Here is a 20,602-nt window from a genome sequence, read left to right as displayed (position 1 = left end):
AATAAATCAATGGAGCGAAGGCATGTGTAATAATAATAATAATAATAATAATAATAATAATAATAATAATAATAATAATAATAATAATAGGAAGAATAATAATTGACAACTCGTAATTAATGCTCTGCCTAGAGAACACTCATCAACGTTTATAACTATGGGTCTCAACGTGTATATAATGCCTTAAATATGGTGAAACGGATGCTCTAATGCCACGTTGATTAGCTGGACGGTAGAGCGCTGGTCTTCTGATCGCAACTTGGCAGGTTCGATCCGGCTCGGCCCGGTGATATTTGAAGGTGCTCAAATACGTCAGCCTCGCTCAGTAGATTTAGTAGCATGTAAAAGACGTCATGTGAGACAACATCCTGGCGCCTCGGTGTCCCCGAAAATCGAAAAGTAGTTAATGGGACGTAAAACCTATTATTATTATTATTATTATTATTATTATTATTATTATTATTATTATTATTATTATTATTATTATTATTATTATTACGAACACTAGACCGGTTTACGAGTACAGCATGACCTCGTCTCGCACGTGGGCTGTCACCTCTCTTCCCCAGCGACAATGGGAGGAGTACAAGAACATGCGTTTGCCTGCGATAGCAAACAGGTTCAACAACTTCTATACTCTGCTAGTGTAGTTGAACACGTGACTCAAGGACACGAGGACAGTATGACATAACCAGCGTTTCCTACTACGGCAATTGAAAACACATTAGCCCCTGAAATATTTGGCTCATTTATAGGGAAACTAATAAGACAAGGTAAAACGTACATAGTATGTGTTGTGAGATGTACTTTTCTTTACCGACTAGCAAAATACCTGCACGTATACACCTAACACCCTGTATAAACGTATAAAAAAAGAAAATAGACGTGAATTAATGAGGCACTTCCAGAAACCTCAGAAATTTCAAATTTGGTACCGGAAAAGCTAATGACTCCAGCATCCCTAGAAAAATAGAAAATTATCAAAATTCCCCGAAGTGGGCACGCTAGGGGGCTTCAAAGTTTGGGCTCAGCATAACAACGCAGTCACATAAGTTATCCATAGCGACAACCTATATGTTTCGTGGGCTTAAAATAATCGTGAATTTCCTAATTTTTATCCCCCTTCCCCCCAAATAAAGATGGCGGCACTATCTGCCAGGCGAGCTAGAAAATTGAAATTTGGCGAAATTATAGCTTTTAGCCTTAACCGAAGGAAACATTGGAAAATGTCACATTTCTCACATTTTACCCCTCAAAATATCGAAATGGTGAGGCAGTTTTAATGACTGTGCAGATATTCTTTTTTAGCTATATGTTGGCTAAACGGTAAGTCGTATACATAAACGGATGGCACAATCTCCGTTCAACTTGGAGTAATCTACAACTTTGGTACTACGACTTTCAGTCGTATCTCTCTCCCTTATAAGTTATATTTGGCTGTATTTCTGGATTGTTCGTAAATTTGGTGATTTTTACACGAATATTTCATTGTTTGATACATTTATACGAAAGATAGAGTCATTGAGTTTCGTGCGCATATTGGCACGATTGGGGGCCATATGTGGACCAAATTCATGATTCTAGCTTATACATAAGTGTGCAAAAAGTAATGTAAAGTGTTAAAAATGTACTCAATTTTCACCCTATCCGAAGTTTCGAACTCAATGTAATCCATAAATATGGGAGAAATGAGAAACGTTTTCAGAACCAAACACGTAGAAGGTTAAAAGGCGCGTCTAATAACGTAAACCGTTTGTTAATATGATGTACCATTTAGAAGGAGTGAATATCGAAGTGGAGGTCTGCACTTTAATACATTTAATGAAATCTCAATTACGGCGTGTAAAATATTTTATTTACAAATCCGTGTACGGAGTAAAAAACCGTAGCGAAGCACGGGTACATTTGCTAGTTTAAAGATAAGACGTATGGAAGTAAATGAGGCCACAGAGCTGGTCACAACTAGAGGATTGTGGAGGGGTTTAGTGAACTCACAGAGTCTTGCAGACTGAACTCTTAAAGGCATAACAGTCTATAGTGAATATGTACGTATGTTTTCAGGGAATTCAGTCTTCAATATCTTTAACTTTTTCTTTTCCGTGATGCTACTTTGATATTTCTGGGCAGTACCGTAAGGCTTTTTGTAGAATGAAGGAAATTTTTCCCTGACTTAAGCCTTCGATTTTGATGGATTTTGTCCGTATGCAGGATGATTTTCTGAGTTATCTGCCTTTGATCTTTCAATTCTAACTGCCATTTCACGTCTGATAACAGCTTCGCAGTAATGCAAGCACGGATAGTCAGAGAGATCATAAAACAAGGAACACAAAACTTAACCTTGTTGTAGTGTTTCTTCGCCTGACTGCAGCACTGTAGATCCATATCCATCTACACAAGCAATCGGGTCTCTGCATTCGTAATATTCGCAGTAATCTGTAGCCAATACAATACTGGCTGCAATTTGCTTTACATCGCACCGACACAGATAGGTCTTACGGCGACGAATGGATAGGAAAGGTGAGTGGGGAGGACGCGACCGTGGTTTTAATCGAGGTACAGCCCCAGCATTTGCCTGGTGTGAACATGGTAAACCACGGAAAACTATCTTAAGGGCTGTCGACAATTGGGTTCGAACCCACCATCTCCCGAATGCAAGCACAGAGCTGCGCGCGCCTAACCGCACGGCCAACTCGCTCGGTACAATACTGGCTAATGTATCGGTTAATCCATTTCCAACAGATAAATACCGCACATATCACAGTTGTATTGCCTTCGTTAATCTAAGACCTTGTTTAGGACTCTGGTAGCTTAGTGGACAGTTTCGCGGCTTGTTATGCTTTATTACAACGTAACTCCATGTACACACCTCTAATATCTTTCACAGGGAGACAGGGGCAACAGAACAAGAAAACGCCAATGCAGTGATCAAACATCGTCAATTTGCGTCGCTATAAATGAAAATTATTTGTAATGAAATGAAATTAAAAAGTAAATTTAACACAGTATGAAGTAAAGTATTCCGCCTCTGTGGTGTAGTGGTTAATGTGATTAGCTACCACCCTCAGACGCCTGGGTTTCATTCCCGACTGTGCCACGAAATGTGAAACATGGTACGAGGACTGGAACGGGGTCCACTAAGCCTCGGGGGGTCAGCTGAGTAGTGGGATTCGATTCCCAGCTCACCCATCCTCGAAGTGTTTTTCCGTGGTTTACCACTTATCCTCCAGGCAAATGCCGGGACGGTGCTTAACTTAAGGCCACGGCCGCTTCCTTCCCTCTTCCCTGTCTATCCCTTCCGATCTTCCCGTCCCCCAACAAGGCCCCTGTTCAGCATAGCAGGTATTGTTCCTCCTCCCCAGTTGTATGCAATTGACCCGAAGTCTCATCTCCAGGACACTGCCCTTAAGGCGGTAGAGGTGGGATCGCTCGCTGAGTCCGACGGAAAAAAACAACCCTGGAGGGTAAATGGATTAAGAAAGAATGAAATAAAATATTGTATTCAAAAGCCACTAAAGTGATAAGTTTACGTTATTCGTTTCGAAACTCGGGTATAATCATCTCCTTGTAACGTAGCACCCTGCGTCCAATCTCTTATTTTCTTAATTTCTTTTTACCGGGCGAGTTGACCGTGCGGTTAGGGGCGCGCAGCTGTGAGCTTGCATCCGGGAGATAGTGGGTTCGAATACTACTGTCGGCAGCCCTGAAGGTGCTTTTTCGTGGTTTCCCATTTTCACACCGGGCAAATGCTGCGGCTGTACTTTAATTAGGGCCACGGCCGCTTCCTTCCCATTCATAGGACATTCCTATCCCATCGTCACCATAAGACTTATTTGTGTCGGTGCGACGTGAAGCAAATACCTTAATTTCTTTTTTGATTTCTTCCTTTACTTGAAATTATTTTATTGTTAATTGTGAAAATACGTAACCCATGCAGACATCGTTTAAGTGATCCTAATCCGAAGATTTCGAATCGAATATTTTAATTCCCTTAAAGGGAACATAACCGGCTACCACTGGACCTCCTGTGCTTATAAGGCTACCCTCCTTACTGCTATCTGAATAACAAGGATATACCTGTATAGTAAATACAAGAACCAAAGAGCACTCACTCGATCACCGAAGTTCTCGTACAGGACCCTAGCGTAGTCCTCGAAGTAGTCGGTAATGATTGGGTTGGTCCATCCTCCAAGATCCTGGAGCCACTGAGGGAGATCCCAGTGATACATGGAGACCTGTGGAGAAATTAATTATTGTCATTAGTCCTGCTGTATATAATGCTACCTTCCTAGAAGAGATCATGATTTACCAATAATTATTCTTGGGGTCCAGAGTTCACCGTAAAGGCTTCATCGAGGTGACTGATAAACTGAACAGGGTTTATTGAGAAGCAAACGTGTATCCCACTGGAAACTCCACTCGATGTATATTCGGTCTATATTTGGTAATATTGAAAGGATCGCATTTATATTCTGAGACTACTTTCGGCAGTCCAAGAGAAAGTAACACAGATGGCTCCATAGACCAACTGGAAACAAAGGTATGACATACGTGACCCGTTGATCGGAAAGGGACCCGAAGTAGGCAATGGAAGTTTTACAGCAGAGCAAACCTGGTCATTCTTATGAGCCTGGTTTGAGAGGTACCAATACCGGTGCACCTCCGCCATTCATATTTCGGTCATTAATTAGGGGATATTCTTTTATGAATTTGTTAAAAACTTAATAAATTTTGCTTGTGGGGAGGGTATTTGGTGTTAATAATGATAAGTTAAGTAAATGAACTATTAACAGGTGATGCGGCCTGTTTCTATTCGTGACAAGGCTGACGCAGATGTTCTGTGTGGTTGGACTTAAATGATAACCCATCCAGGGACCAACCATGCCGGATGTTGCTTTTGGTACTGCAACGGCGCATGCCGTATATTTTGCGCTAATTTAAACATGGTTAAATTTGAAGCAGAAGTGGGGGTGGGGGTGGGGTGATTGGGGTACCTGTACTCGATAGGGGAGAGGTTTGGAGACCTAGCAGAGGAGGGGGATGTGTGTTCGCATAGGTGAGGTATAGTTAGTGTCTGTAGCGTGCTCATATTTCCTGTTTAAAATGTGGGTAGCCAGGGAACGAAGCGGCGTGGCTGCGTTGGCAGTTCGCACACTTCACCTGGTCCCGAGGCACCTTACAATCTGCGTGGTGGTTCGAATCACCACATCTGTTGTAGCGGGTGCGTTCTGAGCAGGATGCTGCGGAGTGATAGAGTTTCAGGCAATTGAAGCACTGTGTAACTAGCTATGAACGTGGGCGAGTATGGGTTCGAGTCTCCGTGTTGATTTTACGTGGTGGGTGTATCTCGGACTTAGGGGCAGAGCGCCTGCTCCTAGTCTGTGTAGCTGTATCTTGTGTATTTGGGCTTGGGGCTGGGTTCGGAACCTGCTCGGCCTCTGTCCAGAGAACGGTTTGTGTTGTGTGAGTATGGCTGGGGTGGGGGAGTCGGGATGTTTGGAGTTGGGTTTGTTTGCATGTCTGAATCAGTTGTGGGTTTGATTTCCGGAGTGTTGGTGTAATTTTGGCGCTTCATTATCGGTTTGACTTGAGTCTCTTTGGTTGTGGTTGCGGGTATTGTAATGATTTGTGTGGAGTTTCCAGCCGTGGGTCAAACGTGTCTGACGTGTAAAAATTAGCATTTATATCTTTTAACTTCTTGCACTACCTGTGAGTCTTCTTAATAATTCAAGTTACACAGCAGTTCGAGTCTTCGTCACTCGATGTCATGAAAAATGTGTACAATTGGTAAGACAATTAGTGAAAGCTGTAATTGCGGTTTTCTCAAAACACAGTTTTCTATGATACTCTTTCCATTTTACTTTTTGTCTTATTTCAGGAGAGAAGCAAGGGGGTATTTGCTGCTAGAAGATGGTTTTGTTTTAGGTGCTGCGTCTTATATAACTGAATAAGTACAATATTATTATAAAATCTGTCTACTGTTATTTATAGACCGACTCACAGTTATAGTATATCAGTCCAAACTCTGCCCTCCTAAAACTATATGGTATATTGTACTTGATAGTAAAATGTATTTGCACGATGACAGTAGTGCTTGTACTTTCAGGGCGGGCTGGTTAGGATCTTGTTGCAGTAGCGTATCCATATTCCTTGTTACATTGATCACTTAACATTAGGTCAAGAGTGCTTCCGTTACAATTACGGACTGGGTTATATCAAGTAAGTAGTGCTGGAGCAGAAGTTCGTGCAGTGTGTAATATATCAGAAATTTTCATCAACACCTTCGCTGGGTTTGATTTTAAAAGGTAATTTATACTTAAAGCGACCTGTTAAGCCCATTAAAACTCTAGGACATTGCTTTTCGAAAAAGTATTTTTCATAAGAACTCCTTGCACTTGTCCGCCTATCCCTACTCGTTGCGGAGATAATTGTATGTACGCAGATTTTTATTTTCTCTGTGTCTAGAGCTGAATATAACTGAGACAAGAGGTGGAAAACCGTCATTTTTTTCCACAGGCTTGGCATAGCACATTTTCTAAGGTCACGGAGAAGTTTCATTAATATCAGCACGGCAGCACCAGCCACACCAACACTGGCAGCAACAGTCCATACTATCGGACTGGAATCGGCAAAAAGAAGGAGCTCCAGCACATACTTCACAATCTTGAACTGTCTGGAAGGCCCTTAACAGGATAAGGACTGGAGTGACGAGAACCTAGGCTTCCCTCAAAAGATGGGGTTATACACAGAATGCTGATTGAGACTGCTGTGCAATTCACGATTTGATCATCTCTCCAAGCTGTCCTTTGGAAACTCCACTTGAAAATTCCATCACAGTCAGTGATACAGCTATTGTGGCTGCTTCATACTGGAGCGCTTAAATTATTTGAGGATACTTGGATACGATCACCATCCTCATTTATTTATTACTTTTTACATTAGAGCCATTTCCAGTACCTGCACACGTGAGTTTATACTGGGAAAACATTGTTATGAAACAATATTTCCTCTAGAAAATATTCAAGGATACATTTCAACATTTTTTTAGTTATGTGTTAACATTGGCCAAATATTATAAGCACAAGGAAAAATAAATTTATATGTTAGATATACAATTGTATCCTTTAACGCAAGGTACCTTCACTTCATTCATTACTAAGAGTCCAAGATAACCCAATAACCACTGACTGCATCCTAACAATAAATCTCACAGTGTACTGTATTCAGAAGTACTGGTAGCTGAAGATAACTCACCACTGGTTCTATCTTAACAACAATTCTCCTAGAATGATGTTTTCAACAGTACTGGTAGCTAGAGACGGAAAACTATCGATAGTTATCGATAGCGACCACTATCGTCTGACATCGATAGTCAGTTGCCTACTATCGATAGTCAACGATAGTTTTCGTTTTTTCGTTATTGACTTATTTTTCGCACTAACAGAAATTGTACAGATGTTTCACTGTTTGGTAGTAACTTTAATATCCCGGTTTAAAATTTTGAACTTCATATATAGATGCCCAGAAGGAAGATACCTGACGTTTGGAAGTGGTTTAGGCGTAATGAGGATAAAAAGTTAGCTAAGTGCAATGAGTGTGGAATACTGTAATAGAACCCCTAAACGAGAATATGCGCAAATGGAATTATATTAGATCGTTCAGTATTTACAGGATTACATTTTTTTCACACGAATGTATGTGCTACATATACCATCAGCATTGTTTCCGACAAAATATCTTCCTCACATTCATTAGAAATACCAGGTCATCATGCGAAAAATCATTATTACTACTATCAGAATTACCAGTATCATTTAGAGATTCATCTTTGATGTAGGCGAGTCCCTTAGTTTGTCATCAGACAAACATTTCTTCCTTTTCGCCCTCGCCATTTCTGCTTACCTTGTCAGCTGGTGAGTCAGAGAATGTAAAACTTATAGGCGAGAGAAGATAAGGCAAATTTTAGGCCAAAGGCTTCACCAAAGCAACTGAAAACTCTCTTGCCATCCGTTCAGAATGCTGTAAAACATTTTTCCAAAGATATTACTATACCCAAGAAAATGTCGGGCGATCGCAAATGAACACTGCAGCTGAAAAAAAAAAATTCTCGGGTGGTCACGTTATGGGCAAGCGCGTGCAGCTCGAGAATGTCTCGGACGTGCCACTAAATAGATTTATGAGTGATTCCGATTTGAATTTCAGAAATTACATAGCACGAAATAGTTGTAATTTCTACTGAATTTTTTGTGTGGATTGTGTTCAGTGAAGGTCCTATTTTCATGATTCGTTCCACTTTTTGAAAACTATCGATTACTATCGATAGTAGAGCTCATAATATCGGAAAATATCGATGGTAGCTGAAAGTAAATCACTTACCATTGGTTGTATTCCAACAATAGTTCTCCTAGAATACTCTTTTAACTGTATTAGTAGTTCGAGATAACTCGATCACCATTGTATATATCCTTACAATAAATTTGACAGAATAAGGTATTCAACAACACTGATAGCTCAAGATAACTCACTCACAATTGACCGTAGTCCAACGAAACACCTCCCTGAATGCTGTTTTCTGTCAATAAATCTCCTACAGTACTGTTCTCATTGGGTGCATCCCAATAATAAATCTACTAGAGCACTGTATTCAGCAGCACTGGTAGTTCTAGACAATCTACTCACCATCGGCTGTATCCCGTTATCCACCAGCTCGTTAATCAGTTTGTTGTAGTAATCTATTCCTGCTTGGTTGATGTTGTTCGCCTCTCCTGTTGGCATAATACGTGGCCACGAGATGGAGAACCTGTAGAAGTTCCGCCTGTAACAAAGGTATACATCAGATGATATTCTGAGAGAGTATGGTGAGCATTTCTGGAGGCCGATCAATATGTTACGTACCCCTAACTCCTTGAGTATAGCGATATCTTCTTTGTAACGGTGGTACGAGTCATCGGCCACGTCTCCATTTTGCCCGTCTACAACAAAATCTAGATGAATGTGGAGCATATGGTCCCATATACTCTCTCCTTTACCTGAAATAAACGCGTGCGTGCTTATTATAAAGAGTCTCTTTATTACCGCCAACACCACCATTTTTGTGACTTTGTAAATCTGTTTACTTATCCTCCTCGAATTATTGAATTTTTCGAAAATAACAAGGAGCCTCACGGCAACAAGAAGTCGAAAAAACCCAATAGTCCTTTTAAGGAGGTACAGTTCCAAACATGGTCAATTGGCCCGCAACTAACATTACGTGGCGCTATTTGAGGATCCAATCAGCCTCTGAACTGAAAACTAACGCTAATTGAGGGCGGGCGTTGGGGGGGGGGTATTTCCGCAATGGATCAGCGTTTGGCTTTCCATCCAGATTACTGAGGTTGAATTACGGTCGATATTGGTTTGAAGTTTCCTCCAGGAGAAACTAATACACTTCCACGGAAACACACCACTTTAATTAGAATTTCACAAGTGCTGGCAAGGTATGCTGGCAATTTGACCTTGCCTGGACGAGTTCGGAGATAGAAAAAGTTCTCTCAGTTTTAATTACTGTATTGATGGGGTGAAAGTTGCTCTTGGGGATCATTATCTATGTGTTAATATAAGGAAATGTCTTAATTGAGGTAATCACGTAAATATGATTGCAAATAAAGGGTACAGATCTCTGTACAACGTTATGAGGGTATTTAGGGGTTGTAGTAAGGATGTAAAGGAGACGGAATATAAGTCTCTGGTAAGACCCCAAGTAGAGTATGGTTCCAGTGTATGGGACCCTCACCAGACTACTTGATTCAAGAAACGGAAAAATCCAAAGAAAAGCAGCTTGATTTGTCCTGGGTGATTTCCGACAAAAGAGTAGCGTTACAAAAATGTTGCAAGGATTGGGCTGGGAAGACTTGGGAGAAAGGAGACGAGCTGCTCTACTAAGTGGTATGTTCCGAGCTGTCAGTGGAGAGATGGCGTGGAATGACATCAGTAGACGAAGAGATTTGAGTGGTGTCTTTAAAAGTAGGAAAGATCACAATATGAAGATAAAGCTGGAATTCAAGAGAACAAATTAGAGCAAATATTCGTTTACAGGAAGGGGAGTTAGGGTTCGAAATAACTTACCAATGGAGTTCTTCAATAAATTTCCAATTTCTTTGCTATCATTTAAGAAAAGCCTAGCGAAACAACAGATAGGAAATCTGCCACCTGGGTGACTGCCCTAAATGCAGATCAGTATTGATTGATTGATTGATTGATTGATTGATTGATTGATTGATTGATTGATTGATTGATTGATGTGCTGTTACACCTCTTTGACTACAGCAATATTACCCGAGCTCCATTTCACATCCGAACCTACCACACATGGTGCCAACTTCCACCCATTGCAGCTTAATAAAATAAATAACTTTACAAAGTCACCACTACTATCTCGCGATGGTACGATAATTCTTCCTGTCCATAACCTACATATAAATATTGTCTAAATGTAACTTGGTAACTGGTAGGGGAGATAAGGGTTGGCAATATTGCTTTGGTAGAACAATGTCTTTGTTTTAGTAAAGTAATACTATAGTTTCTCCTAGAAAAAGGAGATAATAAATAAGAGAAGAGTTGATGAGTCTTGATTTAAGTCGAGAGCTTTTCATGTGTAAACAGTAGTGGAAATACGAGTACATTACAGATTGAATGATACGCGATAAGTCCCTTCCCGTTGAATATTACGCATTCTTCTTCTTCTTTTTTTTTGCTAGTTGTTTTACGTCGCACCAACACAGATAGATCTTACAGCGACGATGGGACAGGAAAGGGCTAGGAGTGAGAAGGAAACGGCCGTGGCCTTAATTAAGGTACAGCCCCAGCATTTGCCTGGTGTGAAAATGGGAAACCATGGAAAACGATTTTTAGGGCTGCCGACAGTGGGGTTCGAACCTACTATCTCCCGAATACTGGATACTGGCCGCACTTAAGCGACTGCAGCTATCGAGCTCGGTATTACACATTCTGAAGCATATAAGGCTACAGGGTGGATGACTGTCTGGTAGTGCTTCATTTTAGTGTTACTGGAGAGACAATTTTTATTATTCATGTTCTTGGTCAGTTTGTATACCAGTTCTAGTTGTTACCTCGAGCTCATAGTGCTACTCCTTCGGAGAGATTGCGTTCCAGCTATTTTCTCAGATCATTAAACCCGTTGATTTTCGTGATCTTGCCCTGCTCCAGAAACAGTGTTAAGAATATTCACTGATGTTCGTCATTTGTTGTGTTTTCTCGAGCGAAATGTGTAGCTTTATCTTTGATACTTGTTGTCTGATAACAATGAGTTGTTTCACTGAAGTTTCTATTGAATTACTGTAGATGTAAGTGTCAGGTCGTCGGTGAATAACAGGCAATCAATATTGAGTCCATTGCGCTTGTGTCCCGGAGAGATACCACATGGAATCCCCTATCTAGCTAACTCCTTTCGCGACTCTCTTATGATCTTTTCCGGTGCACAGTTAAAGAAGAGAGATGGGAGACCGTCTCCCTGTCTCACCCCCATCTTGATTTCAAAACTTTCTGAGAGCGTTACTCTGAACTTCACTCGTGACCTGGTGTTATTTAAATTCTGCTGAATAAGGTCATGGGTCCTCAGGTCCAATCCTAGTCTGTCAACTGAGCCATACGTCTTCATAAAGTCGACAAAGACAATGACATATTACTCACCAGCCATTTTTACCTATCATAGTTCCATGACTAAATGGTTAGCGTGCTGGCCTTTGGTGATAGGGGTCTCAAGTTCGATTCCCGGCAGAGTCGGGAATTTTAACCATCATTGGTTAATTTCGCTGGCACGAGGGCTGAATGTCCGTGTCGTCTTCATCATTTCATCCTCATCATGACGTGCAGGTCACATACGGGAGTCACATCAAAAGACCTGCACCTGGCGAGCCGAACATGTCCTCGGGCACTCCTGGCACTAAAAGAGCCATACGCCATTTCATTTTACCTGTCATAGTACTGACTTCAGGTTGAATATGTGTTCATTATAAGAGTGCCCTTTTCTGAATCCCACTTGGTGTAGTCCTAGTTGTGGATCTAGTTAGGGTACGAATGAGATTTCTCAATAAAGTTGTTCATGTCGGTCAAGTCTCGTTTCTTGTGCAAGGGCTGAATCAATCAATCACTACTGATCTCCATTTAGGGCAGTTGCCCAGGTGGCAGATTCCCTATCTGTTGTTTTCCTATTTTCGTAAATGATTGCAAAAAATTGGAAATTTACTTAATATCTCCCTTGGTAAGTTATTCCAATCCCTAACTCCCAATACTATAAGCGGATATTTGCTTTAATTAGTCCTCTTAAAGCAAGGCAGAAGTCGAGTCAGTCTCTCAGGTGTTTTGGGGGATCTCCGTCAAATTGTTGACTGTCCTGTCTCCAGCCTGCTTCCAAAGTTCGGATACTATTGAGTCTTCCCCAATGCATTGTTGGTTTTCGAGGACTGAATTATTTCTAACAGTTATTATTATTGTTATTATTATTATTATTATTATTATTATTATTATTATTATTATTATTATTATTATTATTATTATTATTATTATTATTAGACAGACTTATGTTCTTCAGTGTTCAATCCCCAAGCCACTGCGAATTAATTAAGAACCTACGCCGTCTTCAATTTGCAACTAGCTTCGTGACCCCGTTTAATTCCACACCTCATACTCTTCTTCTTCTTCTCTTTCTTCTTCTTCTACTCCTTCGTATTATTTTCGCAATTTACTATAGTCGGCACCACACACTTCATATCATTAAATTATTAAAAACTGACCGTGTGGTTAGCGTCACGTAGTTATGAGCCGGCATTTGGGAGATGGTGGGTTCAAATCCCACCGGCAGCAGCGCTGAACATGGTTTTCCGTGGTTTCCCATTTTGACACCGGAAAAATATTGGGGATGTACCTTAATGAAGGTTACGGCAGCTTCTTTACCATACTTGCGTCGACGAAAACTGAAAAGAAATATACGAGATGGGCAGAAGAACGTAGTAAGGCACTCAGTGAAAGAATGAAGAGGTAGTGGAAAGAAAACGTGAATTATTGTGCAAAATAATTTCGGACGTGCTCGTTAGTTGGACGTAACAAATTAATAATAATAATAATAATAATAATAATAATAATAATAATAATAATAATAATAATAATAATAATAATAATGTCCGCCTCTGTGGTGTAGTGGTTAGCGTGATTACCTGCCACCCCTGGAGGTCCGGATTCGATTCCCGGCTCTGCCACGAAATTTGAAAAGTGGTATGAGGGCTTGAACGGGGTTCGACTCAGCCTCGGTAGGTCAACTGAGTAGAGGTGGGTTCGATTCCTACCTCAGCCATCCTGGAAGCCGTGGTTTCCCACTTCTCCTCCAGGCAAATGCCGGGATGGTACCTCACTTAAGGCCACGGCCGCTTCCTTCCCTCTTCCTTGCCTGTCCCATCCAATCCTCCCATCCCTCCACAAGGCCCCTGTTCAGCATAGCAGGTGAGGCCGCCTGGGCGAGGTACTGGTCATTCTGCCCAGTTGTATACCCCGACCCAAAGTCTGAAACTCCGGAACACTGCCCTTGAGGCGGTAGAGGTGGGATCCCTCGCTGAGTCCGAGGGAAAAACCGACCCTGGAGGGTAAGCAGATTAATAATAATAATAATAATAATAATAATAATAATAATAATAATAATAATAATAATAATAATAATAATAATAATAATAACTAAAGGACCGCCAGGGTTTTCAAGAAAAGCCAAAGTTGAAGACGGGAAAGACGTGGACGGAGGATAGAAAAGATCAACACCAGCAACGAAAGAAGGAGCACTGGCAACGATCAAAGCCCAGAGAAGACAGCTCAAATAACGTGGATGTTAGTAGGCCGATATGAACAAAATAATAATAGGAAGCCTCCGTGGCGCCGGCCTCTCACAGCTGGATTCCGTGGTTCAAATCCCGGTCATTCCATGAGAGATTTGTGCTAGACAAAGCGGAGGAGGGACAGATTTTTCTCCGCGTACTGCAGTTTTCCCTGTCATCTTTCGTTCCAGCGACACTCTCTAATATCATTTCATTTCATCTGTCAGCCATTAATCATTGCCCCAGAGGAGTGCGACAGGCTTTGGCACAATTCCTATCCTCGCCGCTAGATGGGGGCTTCATTCATTTCATTCCTGACGCTGTAGAATGACTGGAAACCGACTGTGGATTTCATTTTTTTCATTAATAGCAATAAATAAGGTTATGATTTTTTTTTTAAATTATCAGTCCTCGGACTGTTCTGATGCAGTTCTCCGATTTCTTTTATTTTACTCCATCGTACCTCAATCTTCCAGTATCCAGAAGCATGCTGAACACTGGGCACTAATAAACGGCAACTGATATTTATGGCACGTATCGAAGCACGCCTATTAAGTAAATGTTTCAGCCATCTCGAATCTGACAAAAATCTACTGAAAAATGAACGTATTACGTATGGAGGCCCTTCGTGGCCCTTGTCTTCCTTTGGCCGATACCTTCATTTTACGAAGTGTCGGACCCCTTTCATTTTTTCTCTCTGATTAGTGCCTGTTCTTAAAAAAAGATGATGGTAATCCTAAAAATCAATAACCATTTTATTATTTATTAATACAAATTCACCCCCATAAGACCTATCTGTGTCAATGTGACATAAAGAAAAAACACACACACATAATATTGTTATCAGTATATTTTGTGTTTGTAGCATGCTTGTTATATTGGGTGGGGGGTGAATTTGTATTAATAAATAATAAAATGGTTGCCTAGTTGTACTTCCTCTAAAAACCATAATCACCACCCACAGTTGGCAACCCTGAAGATTATTTTCCTTTTTTTTCCATGTTCAGAGCAGGTTTAATTAAGGCTACAGTTAATTTCTTCCACTCCTAGCCCTTTCTTATCCCATTGTCGCCATAAGACCTATCTGTGTCAATGTGACATACAGAAAATTGTAAAAAAGATATACGGTACACATAAAAAAATTGTAATCAGTATATTTTATGTTTGTAGCATCCTTGTCATGGGGGGGAATGAATTTGTATTAATAAATAATAAAGTGGTTATTGATTTTTTAGGTTTACCATAATCCTTTTTTTTAAGAACCGAAATCCATCTGGGTGGATTGAAGATAAAATACACATTTCTTTGCAGTGCTCATGGTTTCTGTCACTTTTTGCATGTTCTATTTCACTGCAATTGAGGTTTTTTAAAGTCTTTTTCTACATGTCTTCCCCCTGTGGGTTGGGGTGATAGAATAACACCCATGGTATCCCCTGCCTGTCGTAAGAGGCGACTAAAAGGGACTCAACCTGTGGGTGGGGGCGGTAGAATAACACCCACGGTATCCCCTGCCTGTCATAAGAGGCGACTAAAAGGGGCCCCCCAGGGGATCTGAACTTTGGAGCGTGGGTTGGTGACCATGGGACCCTTAGCTGAGTCCTGGCATTGCTTCACTTACTTGTGCCATGCTCCTCACTTTCATCTATCCTATCCGCCCTCCCTTTGTCAACTCTTGTTCTTTTCCGAACCCGACGGTATTAGGTTCCCAAGGCCTAGGAGTCTTTCATTTTCAGGCCCTTCATTGCCCTTTTCTTCCTTTGCCCGATATCTTCATTTTTCGAAGTGTCCCTTCAATTTATTACACAGATTAGTGTTATATAGAGGATGGTTGCCTAGTTGTACTTTCTCTTAAAACTATAATCACCAACACCACCTTTCTACATGTCTTCTAGATCTTTCTATCTTGTTATCTGTTCTCTAGCTTCCGCTCCAGCCTTATACTCCTGTAACCAGTTTGTACACCCCAATGCCCCTTACCCCAAGGGGGGAGGCAAGGTTTTCTTTTGTTTTTTCATTATTTCTGGTGCATCTCTGTGCTGCTCTTACGACTGTGGAGTGGAAGTAATTTAGCTCTGTAGCCAACTAAGGATGAAGCTGACTACAGAGCAAATGTTAGGTAATGTTAAGAAGTATGGTATGAAATCCTCTCCAACCGGGCAGCTATCATGGCGTATGATGACAAAGCACGCATTCAAGTTGCAGCTAGTTACTTTAGTATTAAATTTTGAGTTGTGGACTTGTGACAAGTAAGTTTATATAGTCAGGTGTTAGGAAAGAACTCGATGCTTCCTAGTTTGGGTCTGAGCGCAGATGTGGGGATCCATCCAGTGGATGACCACGCCTGATGTTGCTTAACTGTTTGTGCATAATTTATGTTTTTATTGGTACCCTCTCACTGTACCAGTGTTGTGTGCTATGGTAAGTCAAAAGTCCATAAATAGTTTTACCTGTTGGTATGAAGTTATCAATAACGTATTAAAAGTGCACCTGCCTTGGTATTATTGCTTAGTACCACTCCGTCGTAATGAGTGTAGTTAGTAACTGTAGAGCCAGTTTCATAGTGTCAGGAGGTAGATTTAAGTTTGGAGGTATTATGTTGAAGTCCACTAGTTTGGGTCTGCTGTGTTTTTCTGTTGAGTGTGGCTTGGTTATGTCTGATTGCTACTCTCATAAGGGGGCAACCAGGGTAAGAGGCTGCGTGGGCACCCTTACAATTATCAAATGTTGTCTTCTCTTTGGGTACATCACATGCAGAATGGTGGGGGTTACTCCCCCACCTGTTACATCTTGAGGATGAGAACAGCCGTGGGCGGAGTGGTGTAAGTGTTGACAGTTGAAACATTGTATTACAAGCTGTCGAGATGTGTTATAGCTTTTGCCTTGGGTCTGGGGATTCAGGTGATTTCTCTTTGGCTGTGTAGGTGGTGGAGTCTTTGGTGGTGGTGTGGGGGCAGGGGCTGCAGTGGTAGTCTCCACCTCCATCATTGGTTGAGAGGAGGCACAGTTTTGGCTCGGATCAGGGTTCTGGGCGGTGTTGGAATTCCAAGAGGACAAACTGGGACAAATATTCATTTATAGGAAGGGGAGTTAGGGATTGGAATAACTTACCACGGGAGATGTTCAATAAATTTCAAGTTTCTTTGAAATCATTTAAGAAAAGTTGCCACCTGGGCAACTGCCCTAAATGCATTGATTGATATTGATTGTATGGGGCTTTGATTTTGATCCCTTGCCTAGCCCATTTTTCTGTGTTTGTTTGGTATCTGTTTCTATGGGGGTTTGGGTACTATTAGTTTTGTGAGGTTCTGTGAAGAATGCAGTCTCTGCTTGTGGATTTATTGAGATGTCGGTTGGGATAGGTTATTCAGAAGTATTGCAAATTTTTCTAGGGCTTTTGTTATGGGATTCATGACTGTTTTTGACATGATTTATTAGGATGAGAAGGTTTTAGGTTTCTTCAATGACTGACAGGCTATTGGTCAAGTAGGTGAGTGTTTCTTGGAGGGATATCCTGTTGGCTTTCATGGTTTTGGCAGTTAAGCGGGAGGGGGGAATATCGCAATGATATCATTCTTTGGGAGGTGTCTGCTGAAGTAACACTGGGTGAGATTGTCGCGGTTGGCTGCAGGGTCAGGGTCAGTTTGTTCAAGATGTTCACTTCCAGGGGAAAATTCGTTGGAGGAGGTAGATGCTGGGGAGGGAGTAAGTTGTGCTGTTGAGTCTGTTAAAGCTAGGGTGCTGTTTTGGCACCCAGTATTTCTTTTCCAGATCTCTGCAAACCATTTCTTTGTCTTATGCCATGACACTTCTGGGACTTTTGTAAGGGCTGGGGTGCCCAACTGTAGAAAATGTTCTTGAAAACTGCTGCTGTCAGGGGTTTCCTTCCATCACTTAGATGCCCCTTGTTGTTGTATGCAGTTTTATCTTGAGTTCTGCTCTTAGGATTCGAGGGCAGAATTGCTTAATTTGCCGAGTGGTTGAAATTCTCAATTGGGTTCTTATTAAGATGAAATCTATAGGATTCTTGTATTCTTGTGATGGTTGTACCCAAGTGTTAAGAGCCAACTAGAATAGGTAAAACTCTAGGGAGGATGGGTTCGTACCCACCGTGCATGTTTGTGGGGACGTTAACCTCCACAGGACTTACCTTTGATGATGCTTGCACCAGAATAATTGCCCTGTTGGATATTTCACCCTGAAGGTGTTGCTGTTGGATATTTCACTTGAAGGGGTGGCTGTTGGGCCCATTGGGCCCGGTTTGGGGGACAGATGGTCGTCCCCCTTCACTTCACGGTGTTCACCCTCCTTTCGATGAGGCTGGTATAAAAAGAAATCCAATCAAGTTATAGAATTTAATATTAAATATTATACTTATCTTGTAATAAAATAGATGTTGTAGCTAATTCCAGCAGGTTTAAAGTTGAATTGTTAGCTTATAGACAATGCTGGTGAGAAATTATAAAATTATAGCCCCCTTAAGTGGCCTGACTAAACTTGAAAATAGAATTATTATACTAAGGGTGGGTATTTATACCAATATATGGAAGTTGAAGTATACAGAGGTGTGCATAGCAAATTAAAGCAGCCTAGAAGCTTAAACATTTGTGTCAGAGAACCTGGTAACTGCAAGATCCCTAGAAGAAGAAAGTGTCCAAAAATTCCCTAAAGGGATCAAGATGGGATGCTTGAGTTTTAAGAGCCAGAAGAGATACTCCAAAAGTATGCATGTTCAATTTTTACAGTCTGTTTCAATTGAGAAGCTGCTTCTTTTGCTGTCATTTTTTGAAGTAAAAAACTTTTGGAGTGGCACGAGTAATAATAACGTAGTGACATTTTCCATGTAGCGCAGCTCATTGAGGGGGTTGGATAATGCGACAACATAACGCCTGCTTCTCATTTGACACAGGCTTCCTATAGTGTTTAAAAGTTTAGTTTAGACCATCATTCTCTCAGATATTAACCTACTCATAGTTATTTATTCTGTGTATACAATGTACACTCTCAATAAAATTACTAATCCACTTGAAAATGCTGATTTATCAGAATTAATTTTGAATTGTTCAATTCATGCTTTCTCCTAGGAAGCTGTATAAAACACTTACCCGCCCTTTGTTGGAGGTCCCAGATGAGCGAGCTCAAGGGCTGAAAAGAGATTAACAGAAAGAAATACAACAACTGCTAAACAGGTTACATTATATTTGTCCAACTTGGTACCAGAAATGAAAAAATATAAAAATCACAGTAATTTCACAGCTCATCTTACTAGTCTTGTGTGGTCTTTGTAATTCTCATGGCTTTTTGTGCCAGGTATGTCTCAGGACATGTTGAGCTCGCCTGGTGCAGGTCTTTCTATTTGATGCCTATAGGTGACCTGTGCATCTGAATGTAGGATAGTGATGAGGTAGGGAGTGGGTGAAGCCCTGTGTTCATTCATAAACTACTCGAATCAAGGAGTACCGAGGGGTTTTCTCCAGGCTTAACAACCCAAAATTGCTAGCAGCAGCATCATATTCACTAACTCACATGAACAGTGCGAAGGGGTTGTGAATTGAATCCAGGCTTTTGTAACGCTGTCTACTTCATGCCCCATATTAACACGTCAGCAAGTTGAGACAGAATGAAAGAGTAAGTACAAAGTTATAAGAATCTCATGTTTACAGTAGATAAAGGAAGGAGTACAGCATGGCAACATAAATGATATTCAAACACAATACAACCGTTATATAAAATAAATGAGCAGAAAAAGTTAGGAATTCATCAACTTATTTTCCGTACTTTAGGCATTGCGATATCATTCGTTTTTATCACTTTGGGATGAACAGTTGGTATGAAATTATTGATAGTGATTTTTCTCTTCAGCACTCTTCTCTCATTGAATTCTTTGTTTAACCCTCTTGCGAGCACCCGCCCTTTAAATTTCCAAAGCTGATCAGATCAGCCTTTAAAAACCCAGTCGGAAGTTGCCAGAGCTGATTACATCGGCCGGCTTAGAATTCTGTGATATACATAATTTTGAGGCAACCTATAGTGTTGTGCATACTTTTGTGACAACCTATAGTAAAGGGGCTACACGTTATTGAGTGCCTGACCTTGCTTTGGCAGATCTAAGAAGGTGTTATAGCTTTCACAAGAGTCGTTTGCTGTGTTTACAAATACCGCTAACCGGTCAGTAAGAGATTGCTCCTTGCAGTGAATGGATTTTTGACAGCAAAATGGCAAGTGGTTTACGTGATATTTTTTCAGCACATATTGATGACGATAAATTAATACAGTATTTGGAACAATGCGAAGTTAACGCGAATGATTTATCGGATAGCGATAGCGAATTTAGTTCAGAGAGTAGCAATGAAATTATACTGTACACGCCCTCGGAATCATTGCACCTAAACAAGAGACATTTATTTGTTTCTAACGGCACTAAAGCTATTGTGAATACGGTGGTAGATGAAACTAGTGATAACGAAGATCATTATAATAATAATGTCTCTGGAGAACATTTTGTGGAATTTTCTCCCAATGAACCTGACAACATTCCTCAGCCTCCTGTCTACTTCATGGAACTTCTTGGAACTAAACATGACCCTCCATCTGATTCTACGCCCATATCACACTTCAATTTACTTTTCACTTTTTATCTCCTAAACCTTATAGTCACATATAGTCCTCTATAATTACGTAACTGCCGGTCCCTGCGGCCAGGCCCCAGGGGCTTTGAACTTTGGAGCATGGGTTGGCGACCACAGGGCCCT

General features: G+C 41.0%; 1 protein-coding gene across 1 annotated transcript in view; it reads right to left on the bottom strand.

Annotated features, from left to right (window-relative positions):
* LOC136882256 (myrosinase 1) overlaps positions 1-20,602 on the bottom strand; it is a 92,539-nt gene that overhangs the window by 47,966 nt on the left and 23,971 nt on the right. The window contains 5 exon segments of the mRNA XM_068226632.1: positions 4,110-4,232; positions 8,677-8,812; positions 8,900-9,026; positions 16,733-16,908; positions 18,001-18,170. Of these exon segments, the coding sequence (XP_068082733.1) occupies positions 4,110-4,232; positions 8,677-8,812; positions 8,900-9,026; positions 16,733-16,908; positions 18,001-18,170 (732 nt within the window).

This window comes from Anabrus simplex, chromosome 1, assembly GCF_040414725.1.
Source record: "Anabrus simplex isolate iqAnaSimp1 chromosome 1, ASM4041472v1, whole genome shotgun sequence".
Classification (NCBI taxonomy): domain Eukaryota; kingdom Metazoa; phylum Arthropoda; class Insecta; order Orthoptera; family Tettigoniidae; genus Anabrus; species Anabrus simplex.
This window is presented reverse-complemented; position numbering and strand designations above follow the sequence as displayed.